The sequence below is a fragment of the Delphinus delphis genome, chromosome 12 (genome assembly GCF_949987515.2).
Source record: "Delphinus delphis chromosome 12, mDelDel1.2, whole genome shotgun sequence".
Lineage (NCBI taxonomy): Eukaryota > Metazoa > Chordata > Mammalia > Artiodactyla > Delphinidae > Delphinus > Delphinus delphis.
In genome coordinates this window covers 20582962-20603760 of record NC_082694.2, presented here as the reverse complement: position 1 = coordinate 20603760, position 20799 = coordinate 20582962, and the positions used below count along the sequence as shown (strand labels likewise).

General features: G+C 40.0%; 1 protein-coding gene across 2 annotated transcripts in view; it reads left to right on the top strand.

The window, feature by feature from the left end:
* CTNNA2 (catenin alpha 2) overlaps window positions 1–20799 on the top strand; it is a 1196494-nt gene that overhangs the window by 934544 nt on the left and 241151 nt on the right. For both annotated transcript variants that reach the window (XM_060027447.1, XM_060027448.1), the window contains exon 8: window positions 3078–3158. In XM_060027447.1, the coding sequence (XP_059883430.1) occupies window positions 3078–3158 (81 nt within the window). The remainder of the gene's footprint in view (window positions 1–3077; window positions 3159–20799) is intronic.

Here is a 20799-nt window from a genome sequence, read left to right as displayed (position 1 = left end):
AGGGAGTTAGTCTCTCTGTGGAGTTGTTAGTCTTGTTGCTCTCACGTTGGGGTCACCCACTGGATTAGGAGCTCCTCGAGTGTGAGAATGTGACTCTCGCTTTTTGTGCATCCCCTGCACCCCCCTACCACCACCCCCCGGTGACCAACATGATGCCTCACATCTCTGGGACATGTGCTATACAGTTGCTGGTTATTGATGCCAGATGGGATACAGAATCCCATGTTGCCCAGCTATTCACAGAATGTGTGTCTGTAACCACCCTACTTACAATTTTGAGCATCCCCATTACCCCTGGTGGTAGGGTTGCTGGATTTAGCACATAAAATTATAGGACACCCAGTTAAATTTGAAATTTAAGTAAACAATGGTATTATTTTTAGTATAAATATATCCCCTATTTATTTATTTATTTATTTATTTATTTATTTATTTATTTATCTATCTATTTATTTTGCGGTACGCAGGCCTCTCACCTCTGTGGCCTCTCCCGTGAGGAGCACAGGCTCCAGACACGCAGGCCCAGCAGCCATGGGCCATGGGCCCAGCTGCTCCACGGCATGTGGGATCCTCCCGGACCGGGGCACGAACCTGTATCCCCTGCACCAGCAGGTGGATCCCCAACCACTGCACCACCAGGGAAGCCCCCTCCCCTAATTTTTTAAAGTTTAAAATTTAAAACTGTTATCTGACCTGTACTTGCGTGACACACCTTACTGGCCTCACCTAATCCTGGCCCTGTCAGAGCTTGGCTTTATTTAAAGTTTTGATACTTGTTCAGCATGGATTTTTTGGCATTAATTTTGAGTTTTCAAGCTATTGCATTAAACTATTGTTTACCTTGATTCCTGAGTTCTTTGATGACCCCTTACATTTTATACCTGAGGCAAGTGCCTCACTCCTCTCACCCTGGTCCCAGGTCTTCTGTCATCCTCATGGTCTCCTTTGTAAATGGAGATAATGATATGTCACTGGCAGGATGCAATGAGCCCTGTCTGACACAGTATTTATTCAGTAATTATTTTGTGTATTCACACTGTCTTGACTTTTTTTACATTGGAAAGTTCAGTGACCCAGTCTGCTTCTCTCATAGTCACATTTTAAAACAAACTCACAATTGTTCATTTTTCAAGGTAAGTTTTTAATTACTCTCCTATATGGAAAGGGCTTGAGAAATCTATGGTTCCAGAATGATTGTGGTCTAGACCCCCGTAAAAGTGCCCATATTCTGAAGACAGACGTCCTATTTGCAAGGAGGAAACCAAAGAGAAAAGAAACAGCTCTGGCTGCTAAGCTGGTGTCACACCTGACTATGGAGAGCCAGGGCGCTGAAGTCCCACTCGCTATGTGACAGCAGTCCTCGGAAGATTAAGCAGCACATCGTTCTTCTCCATATACTTTTGTTTCCTTTTAGCTAATTGTATGCTGATATTTCAAAGTTGTAAATGTCGGTCACTTTATTTTAAGCTCTTTCTACTTACAAAACTTCAGAGTGTACATCTGAGCGGGTCAGCATTTGAGTTTAGGGAGTGGAAAAATGGTGATGGGGATTTGTAGGTTTTAAATGATTAAAGATATGTACATATGACCTGGCTTTGGCTTTTTCATGAAAAATCCTATAGGATTACACATCGACCATTCATTCAGGAAAAATTGATTCATTAGCAAGTTGTAGAAAAGAGTGACTGCTTTAAATCTAGGTATATGTAAATCAGTTGTGTATGTAACAGCCTTATGCATCCAGGATTTTGCCATTGGAAGAGAACATTTGAGAATCTGTCCGATGTTAATTTCCATGGATCCTCGAAACACATTATCCCATGAGGCACAATTTATGACCTGGGATCTCATTTCATCATATACACAAATTACTGCAGAGACCTACTTGGTTTTACAGAGTCTGAGTATGGAGCAAGAATTGGCCTGCCACTAGGACCATAAATAAATAGATCTGTAGGGTGTTTGACTAACATTTAGATAATTTAATAGATTTGACAAAGATTCTGAGAACAATTTTCTCCTCAGAGGAAGATAATGCCATCCATAAAGTTAGGTAGAGCTTTTTATCCATGGGAATCTTGCTGTTGTGGTTTTAAAAAGATAATGGAGGTTCTGTTTGGTTTGGTTTTAATTGTGTTACTACAGCAATGAAAAAAATAGAAAAACAAAAGGGAAAACAGAAACTAGTCAAACTTCCACTGAATAATTTATCAAGATTATTACTATTATTATCTTTTGCCTTTGCCTCTGCTTGTTACAGTCATAAGGGAAATTTTCCTCGTGACCTCAAGCTGTGGGTTCCTTATTATCATGTTTAGCATTCCACCGCATGGCAGAACAAAGATTAAAACACTATGTTTTCTAGTAAAACACCTCTTTTGATTTTGATACAGAAGTTACAAAAAGGCTTGTGTTATATTGGTATAAAATTCTGAATTCTGATCGTTTACCTTAACTTTCTTTTCTAATTTAGTTTTTATCTCAATCATTTTATATTCAGAAGTGTGCTTACATAATAGAAAAACACAAAACATTTGTGTTTGAAGGCAATAACAAAACATCCTTGTGTTTACTTAATTGCTGAATGTCTGGAGAAGGGAAGAAAACATAGATCTGCATGGAGTTGAATATGGACATACATGTAACCATCTTGAGAATGTATTGATTTCATCAATTTTTACTACAGAGAAAATCAACTTTAGAGACCAAGTTGTATTAGCTGTGTATTGAAGAGAACTTTTTTTTTTTTTTTTTTGTGGTATGCGGGCCTCTCACTGTCGCGGCCTCTCCCATTGTGGCGGAGCACAGGCTCCGGACGTGCAGGCTCAGCGGCCATGGCTCACGGACCCAGCCTCTCCGCGGCATGTGGGATCTTCCAGGACCGGGGCATGAACTCGTGTCCCGTGCATCGGCAGGCAGACTCTCAACCACTGCGCCACCAGGGAAGCCCGAAGAGAAACATTTTTAAAAAATGGCTTGAACTCTACAACTCAAGTGTGTTTCTGAATTTTTTTAACCTTTAATGTCACTAACATTGAATTTTTCTAAATTGGAAATTATTTCTCTTTTCTTAATAGACTGGAAGAAAAGAAAAAGGAGATCCTCTAAACATTGCAATCGATAAGATGACCAAGAAAACAAGGGATCTAAGGAGACAGGTACTGTTTTTGCTTTTATTTTAAGTTCATGGTACTTAGTGGTGGTTTACTGAGAATGTCCTTTTTCAGGGTGCTGTGTTAGAGCTGATGTTCAACTCGCTATTCTTTATAACATCTACATATACACAGAAACTTTTCATCAACAACTTAGAGTCTGCTGAACAGAGAGATGTGACAGGTGCAAAGGGTGTGGTGATGAAAATAATCCCTGAGGTGAGGGAAGGTGGGGGAGAGCCCTCTCACTGGCCAGACACAATCTTCCCAGGTGGAGAGGTGATGCATTCTCTGCCTTCTTCATCTGGTTTTCAGGTTTTCAGACCCAGGTGTGTAAAGAACCAGCCTCTGATTTCTTCTGGGTCTTAAACTCCCAAGGCAATCAGTGAATAAACAAGAATGCCAATGGTTAATGAGAAACACAACTCTTAATCTGATGGGCTAATTAAGATCTATGACCCAGTGTATTTCCTCAAGGATATAAATCTAGGGGAAAATTTGCTTATCAGATGGTTGTTTGGGAAGCAGGGAACCAAAGCAAGGAAAGGCAGTTGGATGATTTAAATGGCTAATGGCATCATTTGTCTGAAGGGTCCATGTTGGGGGAGGGGTGAGTCAGGGCCCCTTTTCATCTTGAAAGTGCTACATGAACACTAGTACATGTTGTCTATAAGACAGTAAGTCTTATTTTATATGTTGCTGTGGTGAGCTTCACTGTCTTCTGTCTCTTCTCTAGAAGAGACAATACCATCCATTAAGTTCCCAAAGAATTCCTTCATGATTTCTGCCTGAGAGGCATCCTGTCTCCTGCTGGTAGCTTTTGCATATATCCGTCTCATTAAGTGTTGATTGTGTTGGTCATCTGGAACCAACCACAGCCCTGGGGTAACACCTGCTTTACTTTCTCCATCTGGAAAAGCTGGACTGGCAGGGATGCATCGTCTAGCACTCAGTCCTGCAGTTTGTCAAGTACAGACAAGATTAGCAAGGTGCCTGGGCAAGAATAGCCAAGGAGCATCTTAAAAAACGTTTGAATGAGAGGAAAACACCACTTCAAATCACTGCTGGGGAGCTTCTGAGCTCTCTTCAGGATGTCACCAGAAGGTATAGACACACTTGAGCTAATGCCCTCTAGAAGATACCACAATTAGTTCTGGGATATGAAGTCTCTAGTTTGCCCAGCTAACAAGCCCTTTTGGGGAAAGCATTTTCTTTTTATTTTACCTTGAAAAAGGGAGAATAAAACATTGCTTTCTTAGGCATTATTAGGTAATACCCAAAGAGCTGTACGACCAGGTCTGCTTCTCCTTGCCCTCTTAGACAATCTTTCCATACAAAGCCCCCATATGATATGAAATGATACTGCTAGTAGGAATTGGGATTGGGGTTGGTGGAAAACAGTGACTCAGGTGTCTGGAGCTCAGGGTTTTACTTCTAGCTCTGCCACTAAACTGTCTGTACGACTGTGGATCCTTCATCTCTTGGTCTCCTTCTCCTATTTGTAAAAGTAAGAAGCCAAACTGGATCTGTAAGCTATCTTTGAATGAGTCCATTTATTTTCTCTGCCAGAGGTCCTAATGCCAGATAACTGCTGGTTTTAAAAGCAGTGGGAGGGCATCAGGCATCTCCTCTAAGGTTTGCCTTTGGCTAGATTGTCAAGGAGGCAAAATCCATGAAACGAGTCTTCCCTCCCCCTCTAGGTCTTAGTAGAGACCATTCTCTTACATTCTGGAGCCAATACCCTTAAGTTCTCTGCACTCGTGGACCTATCATCGGAATTTTTTTCTCTCATTAGGAAGGAATGGATAAAGTAGTTTTCACCTTGGTGTTACAATTATCAATAAAGTGTCGACTCTTTTAGCTGCGGACAGTGGTGAAATTTGAAGGTGGATTCACTGTGGAATTTTAAAGCTTTGGTGACAAGATCCTTGGGGAGTTTCTTTTAGGGTGGCAGTAGAAGGAATATGTCATCCCCTCAAATCATTCCATGTATAAGATTTTCTTTTTCTGCTCACCTTTCCCAAAGATTGAGAGGAATAAGGGTAAAAGAAAGTTGTTTTATGATATTCAGATCCCACAGTTATGGCATGATTTCACACCACATCCCTGAATTTGGTTCAAACATCCTTCTCTTCCCCAGTGTGCCTTTCTAGAACTAAGATGGTCCTCGTCTGTCAGTTCCATCCCTATCTATATGTTGGAATATTTTAATCTGTTTTTTCCCATTTCTTCTGTTTCCCCATGTACACCTGTACTGGTACAAAAGCTCCTCTGAGCTAAACAGAAGCTACCTAGCATTTCTGCAGATGGAACATGCAAGGAGTCTGATTAGCTTGGCTCAGGTGAATCTTCAGTTTAGAGTTAGGTAGCTAGTTAATTGGATTAAAAAAGTTTTATCTGAGTTTCTGATAGCAGCTATGTGGTGGCCCAGTGAATGCTAGTGGTTCAAATAAATGAAAACTGAAACACTTTCTGTTCCTTCAATTACAGACAGGCCTTTGTTAGAAAACATTCAAAATGAAAACCCTCAGCTATCTGGCTCCACTTCCCCGTACACCTATACTTCTTTATACAATATTTAGAGAAATTAAGTCACATAGGGAAAAAGCCGAAATCAAAGAAAAATATTTCTAGTGACTTTCATAAGTTCCCACTCTTTCCACCTTCTCCCTCTTCCTCATAGCCCTAAGGTTGGGCAGTGTTCTTCAGAAGGTGACCCTGGAGTCTTGCAAAGTTGTAGTCACCAAATTAAAAAATAAAGTCAATTATGATTATTATTTTGAACTTGCCTAATGAAAGTGGAGTTAAATTTGTAAACACGTGAAAACAAATCAAGTAATTGAATAAAAAGGATTTCTGTTTAAGTAGAATTTTGAACCAAGTAGAAGTCCATTTTTTTCAGGCAGTATGTCCCAAGGAACTGGGGAGTCATAAATTGTGAAAAAGTTTGCAGGAACCCAAGGGCGTTATTTCAACTGATTGGCATGGATCCATCTTGCCAATTAAACCCATGAGAGTGGGCAGTGGTAGAACAGAATCCTTTTAAGAGTATTTTGTTTGGAATTAAAAATGGATTTAGGGGAACATCACTGCCAGCTTTAAGCATTATGTTTTAATTTTAGAGCTGTGGGCACAGTATGCCCCATGTCTGAGCTACTGTCACTGCTGTGATTCTGGAATCAGCCCATTATAAGAAAAAAAGCTTTTGGCCGAGTCTCTGCCTGAGCACCTAGTAGCCCACGCAGTCTATCCATCCCTTAGAGAGGGCCCAGTTGGTGTCTGCCAGCTGTTCCTTGATGTCCTCCTTCTATGTACCACCTGTGAACTATTCTAGGCATGGTCTCGATTTTCCTTAAGCTTACAGTGACGCTGGTTTATCCTGATTATTATTTTGGTCCTTGTATTAGTCTTTTTTCCTCTCCCGTTGCGGAGCACAGGCTCCGGACGCGCAGGCTCAGCGGCCATGGCCCACGGGCCCAGCCGCTCCGTGGCATGTGGGATCTTACCGGACCGGGGCACGAACACATGTCCCCTGCATCGGCAGGCGGACTCTCAACCACTGCGCCACCAGGGAAGTCCAGTATTAGTCTTTTTTTTCCCCCAAGTTGATAAGCAAATCAGGACCCAGATGTTTTCCTATGAGAAGCTAATAAATAGTAATCATAACATGTTAGTGTGTTGCTAAACTTAGCAACTCTCTCTCATTCCCCAAACCAATCAATGGACTAATTCTTATTCCTTCACCCTTAATAGCCATCATAATAATTCCAGCAATGAGATTCAGTGTGTCAACTTGACAAAAGTGTCAATTTTGCTATCACAGTCAAAACATTTTCAAAAGACAACAAAACCATGTATAGAATGCTTTTACATTGGGATGCATACTGAATAGAACGGATTATATAACAAAGGATTACAAACAAACAAGCAAAACATGCCACTGGGTGGCACATAAAAGGTTGATTTACCAAGATCCTGCCTCCAGATAGGACTACAGCAAAAGCTTCCAAGATTAGTAAGAAATAATTACAGCTGAAGATTCCTCAGCTGTCCCCTTTGTGACCCAATTCCATATATAAGAACTGTGGCTAAAGGTGGGTAGTCATCAGCGAGACCTTGTCAAATCACAAAATGTAAACTAAAAAATAGCTGACATATATTGAGTCCTTACAATGTGCCAGGCACTGTTCTAAGTTCTCTCTACAAATGGACCCCATTTAATCCTCATGCCAGCTCTGTGAGATAGAAAGTATTGTTACCATGTCCATTTTACAGATGGGGACATGAAGCCAAGTAATGCACCCACGGCCGTGCAAAGTATGGATTCATGGATGTCCCAGTCCAAGCAGTCCGGCTGTGGGGTCTTGGCTCATAATCATTCCCCACCCTGCCAATCCATAGACCCAATGGATACAGTTGGGTCACCCATATACTAATCTCCTTTGGGGGAGGCAGTTGGGGAAGAAGGAGGGTTCATGTAATACATAGAGGTGCTTTGTGGTTTTCAACAGCACCTTACCACCATGGGGTTGGGGATGGGTGACATGTATGTACTTCAGACAGAAAAAACGTCTGTGGTGCATGTCAAAAATAGGGTTCTTGTTTATGGTAAGATATCATCTCTCAGGCCTCCCGCTGTTATGGTTTACTGGAACCTTTTTTTAACAAGTGCTATTATGTTTAGGTAGCTGGCTTCTCAAAGCATGAATTATAGACTTTCCAAAACATTTACAGAAAAAAGGGAATTTTAAAGCATTCAATTCTTTTTCTCACATCTGCTGATGGGGCCAATTATTTTTAGATTCATTGTAAGAAAACATTTTTAAATCATTTATTTCCAGACTTGAAGCTGGTTTCCTCATAAGGATATGAAGCTATCTATATGGCTACAATTTAAAAATTATGAAATAAAATATTGATTTCCTACAAATGTTAAGGTTTGTGTTCTTCACATTGAAAACCTATGTCAGAGCTAACAATCCCTGGTCAGATTACCCCTAGGTCAGATTGCCGTGCTGCTGTAGAAATGTAGAGACCAGAAAATGATCATACAGCAATTGGGGTTTAAAATACAGACCATAAGCAACTCTGGGACAGCTGAACACAAATGTCATCAGAAACACCAAAATCAGAATCAAAAAGGCCAGAAGAAGAAGAGCAGAGGTAGAAGAGAGCTCAAGAGCGCTCTGAAAGGCAATCTTTGGACAAGCCCCCTGATCACGGTTGTATATTCAAGCTACCTCTACCTTAGGAAATTCCTGTTACAGCAGTCCTGAACGTCAGACCACCACATACTTATTTATCTCCTGGAAAACACTCATTAGGCCAAATTCAAGGGACATGATTTTATCCTTGCCAATAGTTCTTAAAATATCACTCTTTCCTTTCCAAGCTCTCTCCTTACAAAGACACTATTCAAATCATGGAGTAGTTTAATTGATTCCTGTGAGCCAGCATGTGGTCGATGGTTCACACATGAACACAAGCTTGTGGAGGATGCCAAGCTTGACCTGTCTCTCACTAGTGAGTCTAGATCACAGAAGGAGTCCAGTAGCTTGATCAATATTGATTAATCAAATAACACGCCGTACTGAGCAGAGGGCTCTGTAACACATGTATGAACAGGAAACCGCCAGCCCCAGAAGTCAGGGAAAAGTGGGATGGGGAAGGATACATAGCAATGTCTGAATCTCAAGAGAATGTCTGCTTTTGGTCCTGTCTCTGACACCTCCTGTCCTAGGCAATGAGAATGCCACGTAGAATCTTGATTCTGACACTGGAAGATCCAATATAGGATTATAAAAAAATTCTATCATATTTTCCAGGATGAAACTCCTAAGCAGGAAAATTTGGAAGATTTTCAAAGGTGATGATTCAAACAGCAAGGATTTTTTTTTTTTTTGAATGTCCTTTCAGCTTACCCAAACATTTCAGAACATCCATCCAAAGTGCAGTCATTTAGTTCAGCTGATTCCACCTCCTGTGTTTCGAGTGCATTCCTTCCTCTCCACTGCCATTGGCACTGCTTAATTGCTTTTCACAAAAAGGATGGTCACAGCCTCATAACCAGTGCCTTGATCCCAGGCTCCCTGCCTTCAGCGCACTATAGCTCCAGCAGTCTCTTAGACCAGTATTAGCACATCTTCATGACTTTGCACTTGATATTACTTCTACCTGGAATGACCCCTTCCACTCCTTTTAATTTTTTTCTTCCAGGAAAATTAACAATTTTTCCAAATGCCCTCCCTCCCTCCTTTTTTTTTTTCATTTTAGGAAAATTCACAATTTTTCCTACAAGGCTTAGCTTAAATGTCACCTTATCATCACAACTTTATCCAATTTTTATAAACAGGCAATCCCACTACTCGGCATATACCCTGAGAAAACCAAAATTCAAAAAGAGTCATCTACCAAAATGTTCATTGCAGCTCTATTTACAATAGCCCGGAGATGGAAACAATCTAAATGCCCATCATCAGATGAATGGATAAAGAAGATGTGGCACATATATACAATGGAATATTACTCAGCCATAAAAAGAAACGAAATTGAGCTATTTGTAATGAGGTGGATGGACCTAGAGTCTGTCATACAGAGTGAAGTAAGTCAGAAAGAGAAAGACAAATACCATATGCTAACACATATATATGGAATTTAAGAAAAAAAATATGTCATGAAGAACCTAGGGGTAAGACAGGAATAAAGACACAGACCTACTGGAGAACGGACTTGAGGATATGGGGAGGGGGGAGGGTAAGCAGTGACAGAGCAAGAGAGAGGCATGGACATATATACACTACCAAACGTAAGGTAGATAGCTAGTGGGAAGCAGCCGCATAGCATAGGGAGATCAGCTCCGTGCTTTGTGACCTCCTGGAGGGGTGGGATGGGGAGGGTGGGAGAGAGGGAGACGTAAGAGGGAAGAGATATGGGAACATGTGTGTATGTATGGCTGATTCACTTTGTTGTAAAGCAGAAACTAGCACACCATTGTAAAGCAATTATACCCCAATAAAGATGCTAAAAAAAAAAAAACAGGGTTTATTCAGTAGGCTTCTAAAGCATTTTAAAATAGCTTTATTATGACACTCTTTGCAGTCTATTTAAGTTGTTTATGTGCTTTTGCTTGTGCCTGTGTCCTGATATTCTTTGTTTCCTCAAGGCATATCTTAGTGCCCCAAATAAAGTAAGCTACTACCACACAGGTGTGGTAGGATGAAGGATGAAGGATGAAGAATCCTCTGTATGCAGCTATCCTACCCCAAAATATCCCAATCACCAACTTCCCTCTGTTCTAAGCTCTCATGTCTTTGCTTCTGTTGTTTTAAGAACAAGATTTGTTAGCTTAAAAAGTCCATTTTTACAGTGATAATAACAACTTTTTCCATCTTAAGAGAGAGCTTCTATGCTTTAACCCAGATGTCTCCTGCTGCTGGGCTGGCTTTAGAAAAGTCAGCTCAAGAACCTGTCAAAATGCAGATACAGGTATCCCACACTTTCTGAAAGTCCATTTTATGCCATTTTGCTTTTATGAAATACCTACATTAGTTCTTGTTTTTGCTAACTGAAAGAAATCTGGAGGATTTTTGCTTTTACAAAAGAAAAAAAAAAAAAAAGTGAAACGCAAAACTCTGTCCAGTATTTTGCAGCCAGCTCTTATACAGGCCGTGGGCACCGCGAGTAGCAAGAGTGGCGCCACCAAGCCCCTTCTCCGGGAACTACACTCGGCATTCAGCTGCCATAGCTTTGAACTGTGTTTATAAGCATCTGTGTTTTATCTTGATTTATTTTGTGAATTCATTGGCAAGATGCATCATAAGGTAGTTGCTTCTTCGGTTTACAGCATTTCGGCTTACAAAAGGTTTCATAGGAATGCTGTACTTTCAGATAGCGGGAGAAACCTGTATATGGCTCCATCTTGAGAGATTTCTGATTTCAGGTACAGATGGTGGTAACTTAAACTCTGTATCATGATAAGCTTTCTAGGTCATTGTGATGTTCTGGCAGGTTTGAATTCCACTGCCTTTGTTTCTGATGGTGGGAACTTTTAGATCTCATTACAGTCCTTTGGAGGATTTACTTGAGGATTCCGGAAGTCCTCCAAGTTCTCTCCAATCCATTTGGCATCTTCTAGACCTCACCACTTCACAGATACAATACTTGTTTTGAGGGAGGGAGAATCCAAGCTTGAGCCTCTTCTCCCCATGGGCCAAGATTAGAAATGGATGGTCTAATTGTTCACTGTGCTGTGTTGAAGGGTTTGGCAAGATCTGTGCTTTCTGGAGCAGGGCCAAGTGGAGGTGAAGGGGAATGAGGCAGTAGCCTACAGCACATGATTTTAGAGGGAGCCAAAAAACTGAGTAATCAAGATAAATAATATTTTCTGCAGTATTTTAGAAAATTGAAATTAATGCAAAAAAATTCATGATGAGCATCTTATCAACATTGTAAGTAAAGACAGGATCAGTAGCAAGGCAGTGCTGAGCTATACTGAAGCCTGAAGCAAAAGGAAAAACCAGCAATACTGATCCTGTTTTTATTTACAGCATTGCTATTTTGTTTATGATGGTGACTCTGCTTAGTCTTGGCTCTGCTCCAGAGCTTCTATTTCTTAATGTCTTTACTGCACCTGCTATATGAGAGAGTTTGCCCCCAAAGTCTCAATGTCACGCAGTTTTCCTTTTTCTCCTACATTAGTGGCAAAAGGGCTGACTTTTAAATTTTGTGATGAGATGACACCTTGGACTCCAGATTTGAAGACCTATTTGAATTGTGGTGTCTTTTAGGTTGTCTTGCTACAAATGCATTTTTTTCTGTTTATCACAGTGGTAAGAGCTTTTTTATGGCACTCTGAAGTGCTTCAGAGAAAATGGAGAGCATTTTAATACTGCTGATTTACTCTTTCAGGTCTACAGTAATTTCCTTACTGCCTCATTATAAGGCTTGGCTTAATTTACTCTACACATAATGTTTACTGATGCACATATGGTGCCACATTTCAGGAAACTGTACCCAGAACAGGTATTTTTGTCAGGCTGGAGCATGGAAAATTTCCTTCAGATACAGAAAAAAAAAGGTAAGAAATTTAATCATTTCAGCAAAGAATGTCCTCCAACGAAAGGGAGAAAAATCACACCCATCTTTAACTTCAGAAAGAAGGATACAGTCTCTCATTTTTTTAAATTGGAGTATAGTTGCTTTACAATATTGTATTAGTTTATACTGTACGGCAAAGTGAATCAGCTATATGTATACATATATCCCCTTGTGTTTGGACTTCTTTCTCATTTAGGTCACCACAGATCTTTGAGTAGAGTTCTCTGTGCTATACAGTAGATTCTCATTACTTATCTATTTTATACACGGTATCAATTGTGTATATATGTCAATCCCAGTCTCCCAATTCATCCCGCACCCCCCTTTCCCCCTTAGTATCCATATGTTTGTTCTCTACGTCTATGTCTCTATTTCTGCTTTGTAAATAAGGTCGTCTATACCAATTTTTTCAGATTCCACATATATGCGTTAATATACGATGGATACAGTCTGTTTAAATGCTGATTTTAAAAGCTGAATAATGATTATATGTGTGTAAAGATTTGCAGTTACCCCTAAAATCAGAGGGGGGATAGGAGTGGGGGAAAAGGAGAGGTAGGAAAAGAAAGGAATAATATCTTCTGAGCTTATTTCTCAACCAGCTTTGAAAAAAGAGAGATGGATTCAGTGGTCATGGACTCATAAACTCTTAGAAGTAGAAGGGACCTCTAAGGTCTTTTCTCAGGGCAAAAGGTCTTTCTTCAGCATCCTTAATACCACCTGAAACAGCCTCTGCTTTAGATATGGGAGCTTATCCCTTTACCCAGCATCTGGTACCATTACTGGGCAATTTTAGTAGCAAGGAAATTGAGTTAAGATCAGTTATTTTGTAATTATCAACCATTGATGTTGGTTTTGTGCTGCAAAACTGATTTTTTTTCTACTTTGTCTAAGTTTAAGGCCCAGATAAAAGCTTCAGTAAAGAACTCTATTTAGAGTTTCAAAGACCTACAAATAGTGATTATTATTGCATACGAATTCATGGCTTCACAACCACTTGGCTTGCCTTTCCATAACTCTGAACGCTAAGAGTGGTTAGGCTTAGGAACCGAGCAGCTGCTGCTGTCTTGTCATTGAAAGCTGAAATAGCCAACTCTCTTAATCATCTGATCCATTGTTTCTATTTGTATCTGGTTATGTATGAAGGTCAAAAAAGCAAAGCTGAAACCCACTGAAACTGTTGGACATTTGCTTAACAAGTGTCCATTCTCTCCTTGACACTTTATCTACATCTGATTCTACAGTCTATTATTATCAAAAGATTTTATTTTTACAGAGTTGCATTTTGAAGCTGTGACAGTGAAGTTACATTTATTACTGATATAAAGCTGGTAAGTTAGTGAACCCAAGTGGGAGGATTCTGAAGCCTGTCCTTTTAATGACTGTAGTTGTTAAAATTGATACACTTTGATCTTAATTTATAGTTTTTATTAAAATTCCATTAATGGGAAGGCTATAAGGTAAATATCAATTAATAATGTCTTGAGATCCTCAATAATAATCAAAATAATAGCTTTCCTCTTTAATATCATCATTTTTTTTCTTCCTTAAATCATCCATACCTGTGGCCAGCCCTGTGCAAGACACTGCACCATGAATGAGATTTTGAAAATTATTTTCCTAATTAATCACAGGGGAGAAAAGTAAAGGACTTTCATTTTATCTGGGGTGCGGGATAGCTGATTAAATGCAAATCGAGAGACTAGCTGACCTGCCTGGTATATTCAGTAAGAAGGAGATGAATGGATAGTGCCCCAGTGTTCTAGGGTTAGAGAGGAACGATTTGTCTTGAGGGCTCTGGTGATAAGAGGAGATTTTCCATCTGATCCAACCATAAGTGCTTGTCAGAAGTTTGGGTGAATAACCAGTCTCAGTACCTCCTCTCTCATGCCACAATTTCTTGGTTTTTCATGAGTACATCAATCCTGTTAACTCTTAAGGGCAGTACGTCTATACCTTTATTTGATTCCTTCAATTTCAGTGAAGATCAAGCTGCCTTTAAGTAGCTGCAGTCGGAATTGCAGCTGCATGAAGGGGGTGACAGAGAAGTTGAAGAGCACCTTTGGTCAAGGCGAGCTGGGAGGTCCATGCAGGCTAACATGGGCGAGGGAGGGCTCAGAGTCACAGGGGCAGGAAGAAGGCAGCACTAGTGAATCATGCCGACTGAGAAGATTTCCCTCAGCCCCTCTTTTGAAATCTGAAGGCTTAGATCAATGTGACCCTGAGGTTGTAGCCATAGATGCCATAATAACCAGGTGAAAGTAGATCACTTGTGACTTTCATTGTGTCTGTAAATTACCATAGCAACCAGCTTGTCTGTTGCTCTTTGGGTGCATTCTCTGTGTATTTGTCCAGTCTGTGGAAGTACTGTCAATATGTTTGCCAAATTAGGAGGCAATATCAGGATTTGGAGTCCAGTCCAGGTCAGAACACCTACTGAGGTAATGAGCAGGCTGGGCAACCCAACCAGATATGCTCGTAGTTCACAGAATTTTTAGGAAAAGTCAACAACTCCTGCTTTTACAGCTAACCATTCCTCTGTTCTTTGCCTCAAAGTGTCTGCTAGAAACGGAATTGCTTAGACACCATTGAAATCACCTATGTTTTCTAGCAGAGAGTGAGACAAAGAGAATAAAAGTCAAGTAAAGCAGTCAGACTGGCCCCTTGGGGACTCTTGAGGCCATTTCTAGCCTCCTTATTTCTCTTCTTAAGCAGGTAACTGCTAGATACTGCAGATGCTCAGTTCTAAGTAAAGAGTGGGTGAATGGAGCTTGAAATAGCCAGGGATTTGCAGTACTAGTGAAGCAATAGAGTGACATGGACAGAGTGATAAGGTTGCAAGACTTAAAATCCATGGATGAAACCACATAAAACAGGTGCCTGCAAACCTGTGGCTCAAATCTGGCCTTCTGCCTGTTTAGGTAAAGAAGTTGTATTGTCAGTTTTTGTTCTATAATGACAGAGTTGAGTAGTTGTGGTAGAGACCAACTGGCTGCAAAGACTAAATTATATATTGTCTGGACTTTTATAGGAAAAGTAGGGCAACCCATGCTCTAGAAGTAAGAGTCTGCTTGAGATGAAACAGATATGGTGTAAGAGTCCAGATCTCCTGAAAAACTGAAAGACCTGAAGTCTGACTGTCTCCTGCCTTTCCCTTAAACAGTGATAGCATCAGTCATGTTATAGGATTTCCGCAAACTTAGAAATGTGGAGTAATCATTAGGGCTCTGTCTGAAATGAAGCTCCTCTAGGGAAAAATTCAGCAGCTGTTGGAAACGCTGTGCAATAGTTAAAGACAGGAAGTGAAGAAGTATAGCGTACGGTGGCAGAGCTCGGGATAGAGACGTTAGCTCAGAGGTACACGATTATCTATAACTGGATTAGAGCAGGGGAGCATGGGTGAAAGGCTTTCTCTTTTAGAAAATGTGATGGGCTCTTTGATGACCACAAATGGTCAGAAGTTTTAGAGGTTCATTTACAAGTGACATATGTACCAACAGCAAGTGCCCATCATTCATCCTCCCTTACGCAACAGCATCTTATCCCCCCAAGATTCCCATCCTGCTCAAGTGAACTGAAGTGTCACTCATCTGATACCTGGAGTGGGAACTGGTAAGTTTTGGGTGGGATCCTCCCAGAGCCTCTTGTATTTACATTGAGGATTCTTCTGAGACCCACAGGACTAGTGTTGTAATGTGGAATGGCCAGAAATATGGAAGTATGGGGCCAGATGATTCTATCTGATACAAATTCTGCCACACTGTGGCAGGTGTATAGAACTGACCCCACTAGAAAGAAATAGGGTTTTAGAGAGTTGTTCTCCTCTGTATCTTGCTCTTAATATACTTTTTATAGGCTTCTATTGTTAGCCTTCTATAAAACCATCCATTCAATGATTATCTCTCTCAATTGCCAATGCCGGTGGTGTGGGGGGCATCAAATCTTTCTTTGAGCAATATTTCATAAAATTCCTAAGAGTCCTTGCTAGAGTTAACTTATCTGATACAACTCTTGACTCTCTCACATTGGATTCAAGCAGCTTATGCCCATTCAATACCAGTTAATCAATGGCAGATAATAAATACTCAGCATGAAATATCCAGCTATCTAAACTTAGATCCTCCTTTGTGGTAAGCAATGCCTGAGGGGATATAGTGCTGGGGGTAAATGGTTGACTAGGTGTAGGAGTGAAGGATGGAAAAAAAGATCATCTTTGTCCAATTGGGGTTTGTGAATTTGAACAGCCAGATTCATAAACACATAGACCTTAAGTAAAATAGCACTGTTCTTGGAACCAGAAGACCTGACTGGTATTTTCTATGTGTAACTAGTGGACCCTTCCTTTCCTCGTCTATCAGGATATAGCAAAGAAAATGATGCTCGTCCTGCAAACCACATCTGTCACCCTTACCATGACATTGTAAATAAGGTCAAATGAAATAATGTCTAGGAAATTTCTCTGCAAGCTATAAAAGTGAGCATGCACAGGATTAATATTAAGGGCAATAAGCAGCCGGAAACTGAGTAGAACTTCCAAATACACAGACTAATCGGTCTGCTTTTCAGTGTGGGTTAAGGGCTCTGAACAAGGTGTTATACTAGAAATATCTTTTCCACCTTCACCTATGCTACCTAAAATTCCACCCTTTTGAAATACCAAACCTTCCAGGCTAATAAACTGCATATTTGAAAGTATGTCTGTTCTGATGGAGAGGTGGAGGAATCCTGGGAGAACCTTTCTAAGTGAGAAAAAGTCTTTAGTAATATGATGTGAAGGAAATTAACAAATTTGGACTCTTTTAGGGTGTTCCCTAAGCCAGCCTCCAATACACTGAATAGGAGGAACTCATGCTTGCCTCTAAGCAGCATTTATGAGGCCAGTCAAGTATATGTGGTTAAGTTGATCACTGTAGCTTTATTAGTAATTGGGAATTGAGGTAACAGAGGAATTTTTAGCAATGAGTGAGAGTAGATGAATTGTCTTATTTTTCTTTGTGTCCCTGGTCAAACATAGTGCTTGGTACACCCGGAACTCTTCAAATGCTAGTAGAAGGAATGAATGAGTGAACACCAATTACTGGTAGAGGTAGTGGAATAAAGAAAGAGATAAAGCATATTTTTTCCTCTCTGTGAATTTCTTACTACTCTTATAGTAAGGTCCCTGCCTCCTTTGAGCTAATTGCATTACTACCTACCCCATTTTATTTTTGTGCATTTACTCTTATTTGTTTTCTTTGCTCTAACATTTAAATCTCTTTAATACTAATGTGGCATTTGTGCAGAGTTTTCTTTATGGATCCTTTTTTTCCCCCTGTGAGATCAGAAAAAGATGTTGAAATGCACAACTGAAGACAGATTATTAAGGGGCCTTTATTTACCTTTACAAGAATGAACAACTAGAATCAAGAATGTATGATGGGGAAAGGGTAGTTTCTTCAATAAATAGTTAGGAAAACTGGATATCCACATACAGAAGAATAAAATGGGACCCCTGTCTTACACCATATACAAAAATCAACTCAAAATTGATTAAAGACTTGAACATAAGACCTGAAACCATAAAATTCCTAGAAGAAAACATAGGGGATAAGCTCCTTGGAAGTGGTCTTTGCAGTGAGTTTTTGGATTTGACACCAAAAGCAAAGGCAACAGAAGCAAAAACAAACAAGCAAACAATCAGAAACAAATGGACTACATCAAACTAAAACCTTCTGTACAGCAAAGGAAACCATCAACAAAATGAAAAGGAAACTTATGGAATGGGAGAAAATATTTGCAAATCATATATGTGTTAAGGGGTTAATATCCAAAATATCCAAAGAACTCATACAACTCAACAGCAGGAAAAGAAACAATCCCATTAAAAATGGACAGAGAACCCAAGTAGTCATTTCTCCAAAGAGACATACAAATGGCCAACAGGTACATGCTCAACATAGCTAATCATCAGGGGAATGCAAATCGAAACCACAATGAGATATCATCTCATACCTGTTATGATGGCCAGAGATAACAAGTGTTGGTGAGGTGGTGGGAGTATAAGCTGGTGCAACCACTGTGGAAAACAGTATGGAGATTCCTCAAAAAGGTAAAAATAGAACTACCATATGATCTGCTCCTCTACTTCTGGATATATATCCAAAAGAAATGAGAACAGAATATCAAAGAAATATCTGAACTCCCATGTCCATGCAACATTATTGACAATAGTCAAGATATGGAAGCAATCTAAGTGTCCATCAACAGAAGAATGGATAAAGAAGATGTGAGATATATATAAAACTCACACACACACACACACACACACACACACACAAAATGGAATATTACTCAGCCATGAGAAAGTAGGAAATTCTGCCATTTGTGACAATATAGATGAGCCTTGAGGGCATTATGCTAAGTGACATAAGCCAAACTAAGAAAGACAAATACTGCATGGTATCACTTATATGTGGAATCTTAAAGAAAAAAGTCAAACTCGTAAATGTGGAAAATAGAAAAGTGGCTGCAAGGGGCTGGAGGATGGGAGAATGGGGAGAGGTTGGTAAACAGGTACAAACTTTAACCTGTGAGATGAATAAGGTCTGAGAGTCTCATGTAAATAATAAAGTGACTATAGTTAATAACACTGTACTGTAAAATTGAAATTTTCTAAGAGAGTAGAACTTAAATTTCTGACCAAAAAAAAAGGTATGCGAGGTGATGGATATGTTAATTAACTAGATGGGAGGAATCCTTTCACAATGTATATGTATATCAAATCACCACGATGTACTCTTTAAATATCTTACAATTTTATTTTAATCTCAATTTTATCTCAATAACACTGAAATTAGAGAAAGAATGAATGTCTACCCATTAAAAAGATTTGCAGAGATGTCCTTTCATTGGTTAGATTAAAATTGGGCATACAGCCTTCAAAATCTCATCCAAGTTTAAGCTTCTCTGATTCTTGTTGTCTGGGGAGAGCCATTTTTTTCTTGAACTGTCTTTTTCAGAGAACTGTTTCATATTCATCAAATGGTTGCAGATTTTTAAACTTTGTGCAAAACACTTTTGCAGTACCTATTTGAAAGTGGCTCAATACACATCATACCTTCCTCATGTCCCACCCCATTGGCAGACCATTTTGGTCATTTTTGAGACAGTTTATTCTTCTTCTTGAGTTTGTGAGTTAAACTCTATCCTTTAATCACTCTGCCCTCTTATGAAATAAGAAGGTGAATTGTTAGAATAGTTGTGATCCATCAACTGTATTTCTTTTGGTTTGCTGAAGAAAATGTAGTTGTTTACATTGATGAATAGCACTAATTGGGTAAAATAGACTGGTAGTGCTGAGCTAATACCTTTAAGTGTCTTGTCTTAGGCAATTAATATTCCCTTGCCACACATACATTTAAATAGTTGGAAGAAAGCCTTGTGTTCTTGACTCCTGTCAGACTTAACGAATGATTTTGTCAAGTCATTCCTTTCTGCCCTGGTTGATTGATAGCTAAATTTTGGTCTTCTAGCTTATGTAAAAAGTGTTAACTATGCCTTTCAGCTTGTAGGCAAGGGCATTTAAACCATTCTAATAGTCAATTTACAGAGGAATTACATTGCCTGTTTACTGGAGGGGTCAAAAAATTGTGCCCCTATTCATCAGAGACACAAATCACAGGGCTCATGAGCTAATGAAGGCAGTATTTATGAGTCCCTGCACTTGCTGGATGATACCAAGTTCAAGGTGTCCCTGGTCCTGGCTGCTTAGGACTCTGGCTCTCAATTTTGGATGTGCCTTTGCTCATGGACTATGTAATAGATAGATATATTTAGGATGAATATGATTTGATCCTAAAACTCTTAAGAATGAGAAAAAAACTAGAATGCTAGATTGTCACAGTACTAACCTTCATCTGCACCTTTCAAAGATATCTCTATAATAATGCAAATCCATTCTAACCTCTGTCACCACCTGGTTTATAGATTTTCATACATACCATAATTACCATCTGAAAGCAGGGGAAGTGAATCCCAATCATTTCTGGGAGGACTCTCACTTCTGTTGACTTGAGCCTTTGTTGAGAATCTGACAATTTACTGTTTTAAAACACTTCAACAGGGCTTCCCTGGTGGCGCAGTGGTTGAGAGTCCGCCTGCCAATGCAGGGGACACGGGTTCGTGCCCCAGTCCGGGAAGATGCCCCATGCCGTGGAGCAGCTGGGCCCGTGAGCCATGGCCTCTGAGCCTGAGCGTCCGGAGCCTGTGCTCTGCAACGAGAGAGGCCACAGCAGTGAGAGGCCAGCATACCGCAAAAAAAAAGAAAAAAGCACTTTGACCAAAAAGTTTTAATAAGATAGTTACATAAAAGCAAGTATGACCCATGGACATGTTTTTGCAGTAGACATATCTTGACCCATGAGTCCTCCATTTTTTTTTTTTTTTTTCTTTACAGACTCATAAAGCCCCAGGAAGTCACAGAGTCTCATAGTGAGTATACAGGAGGTCCCTTTCAGCTCCTGGAATGGGGATTCATTAGGACTCAGCATCACTTCTTCCTCTGGAGGGACAA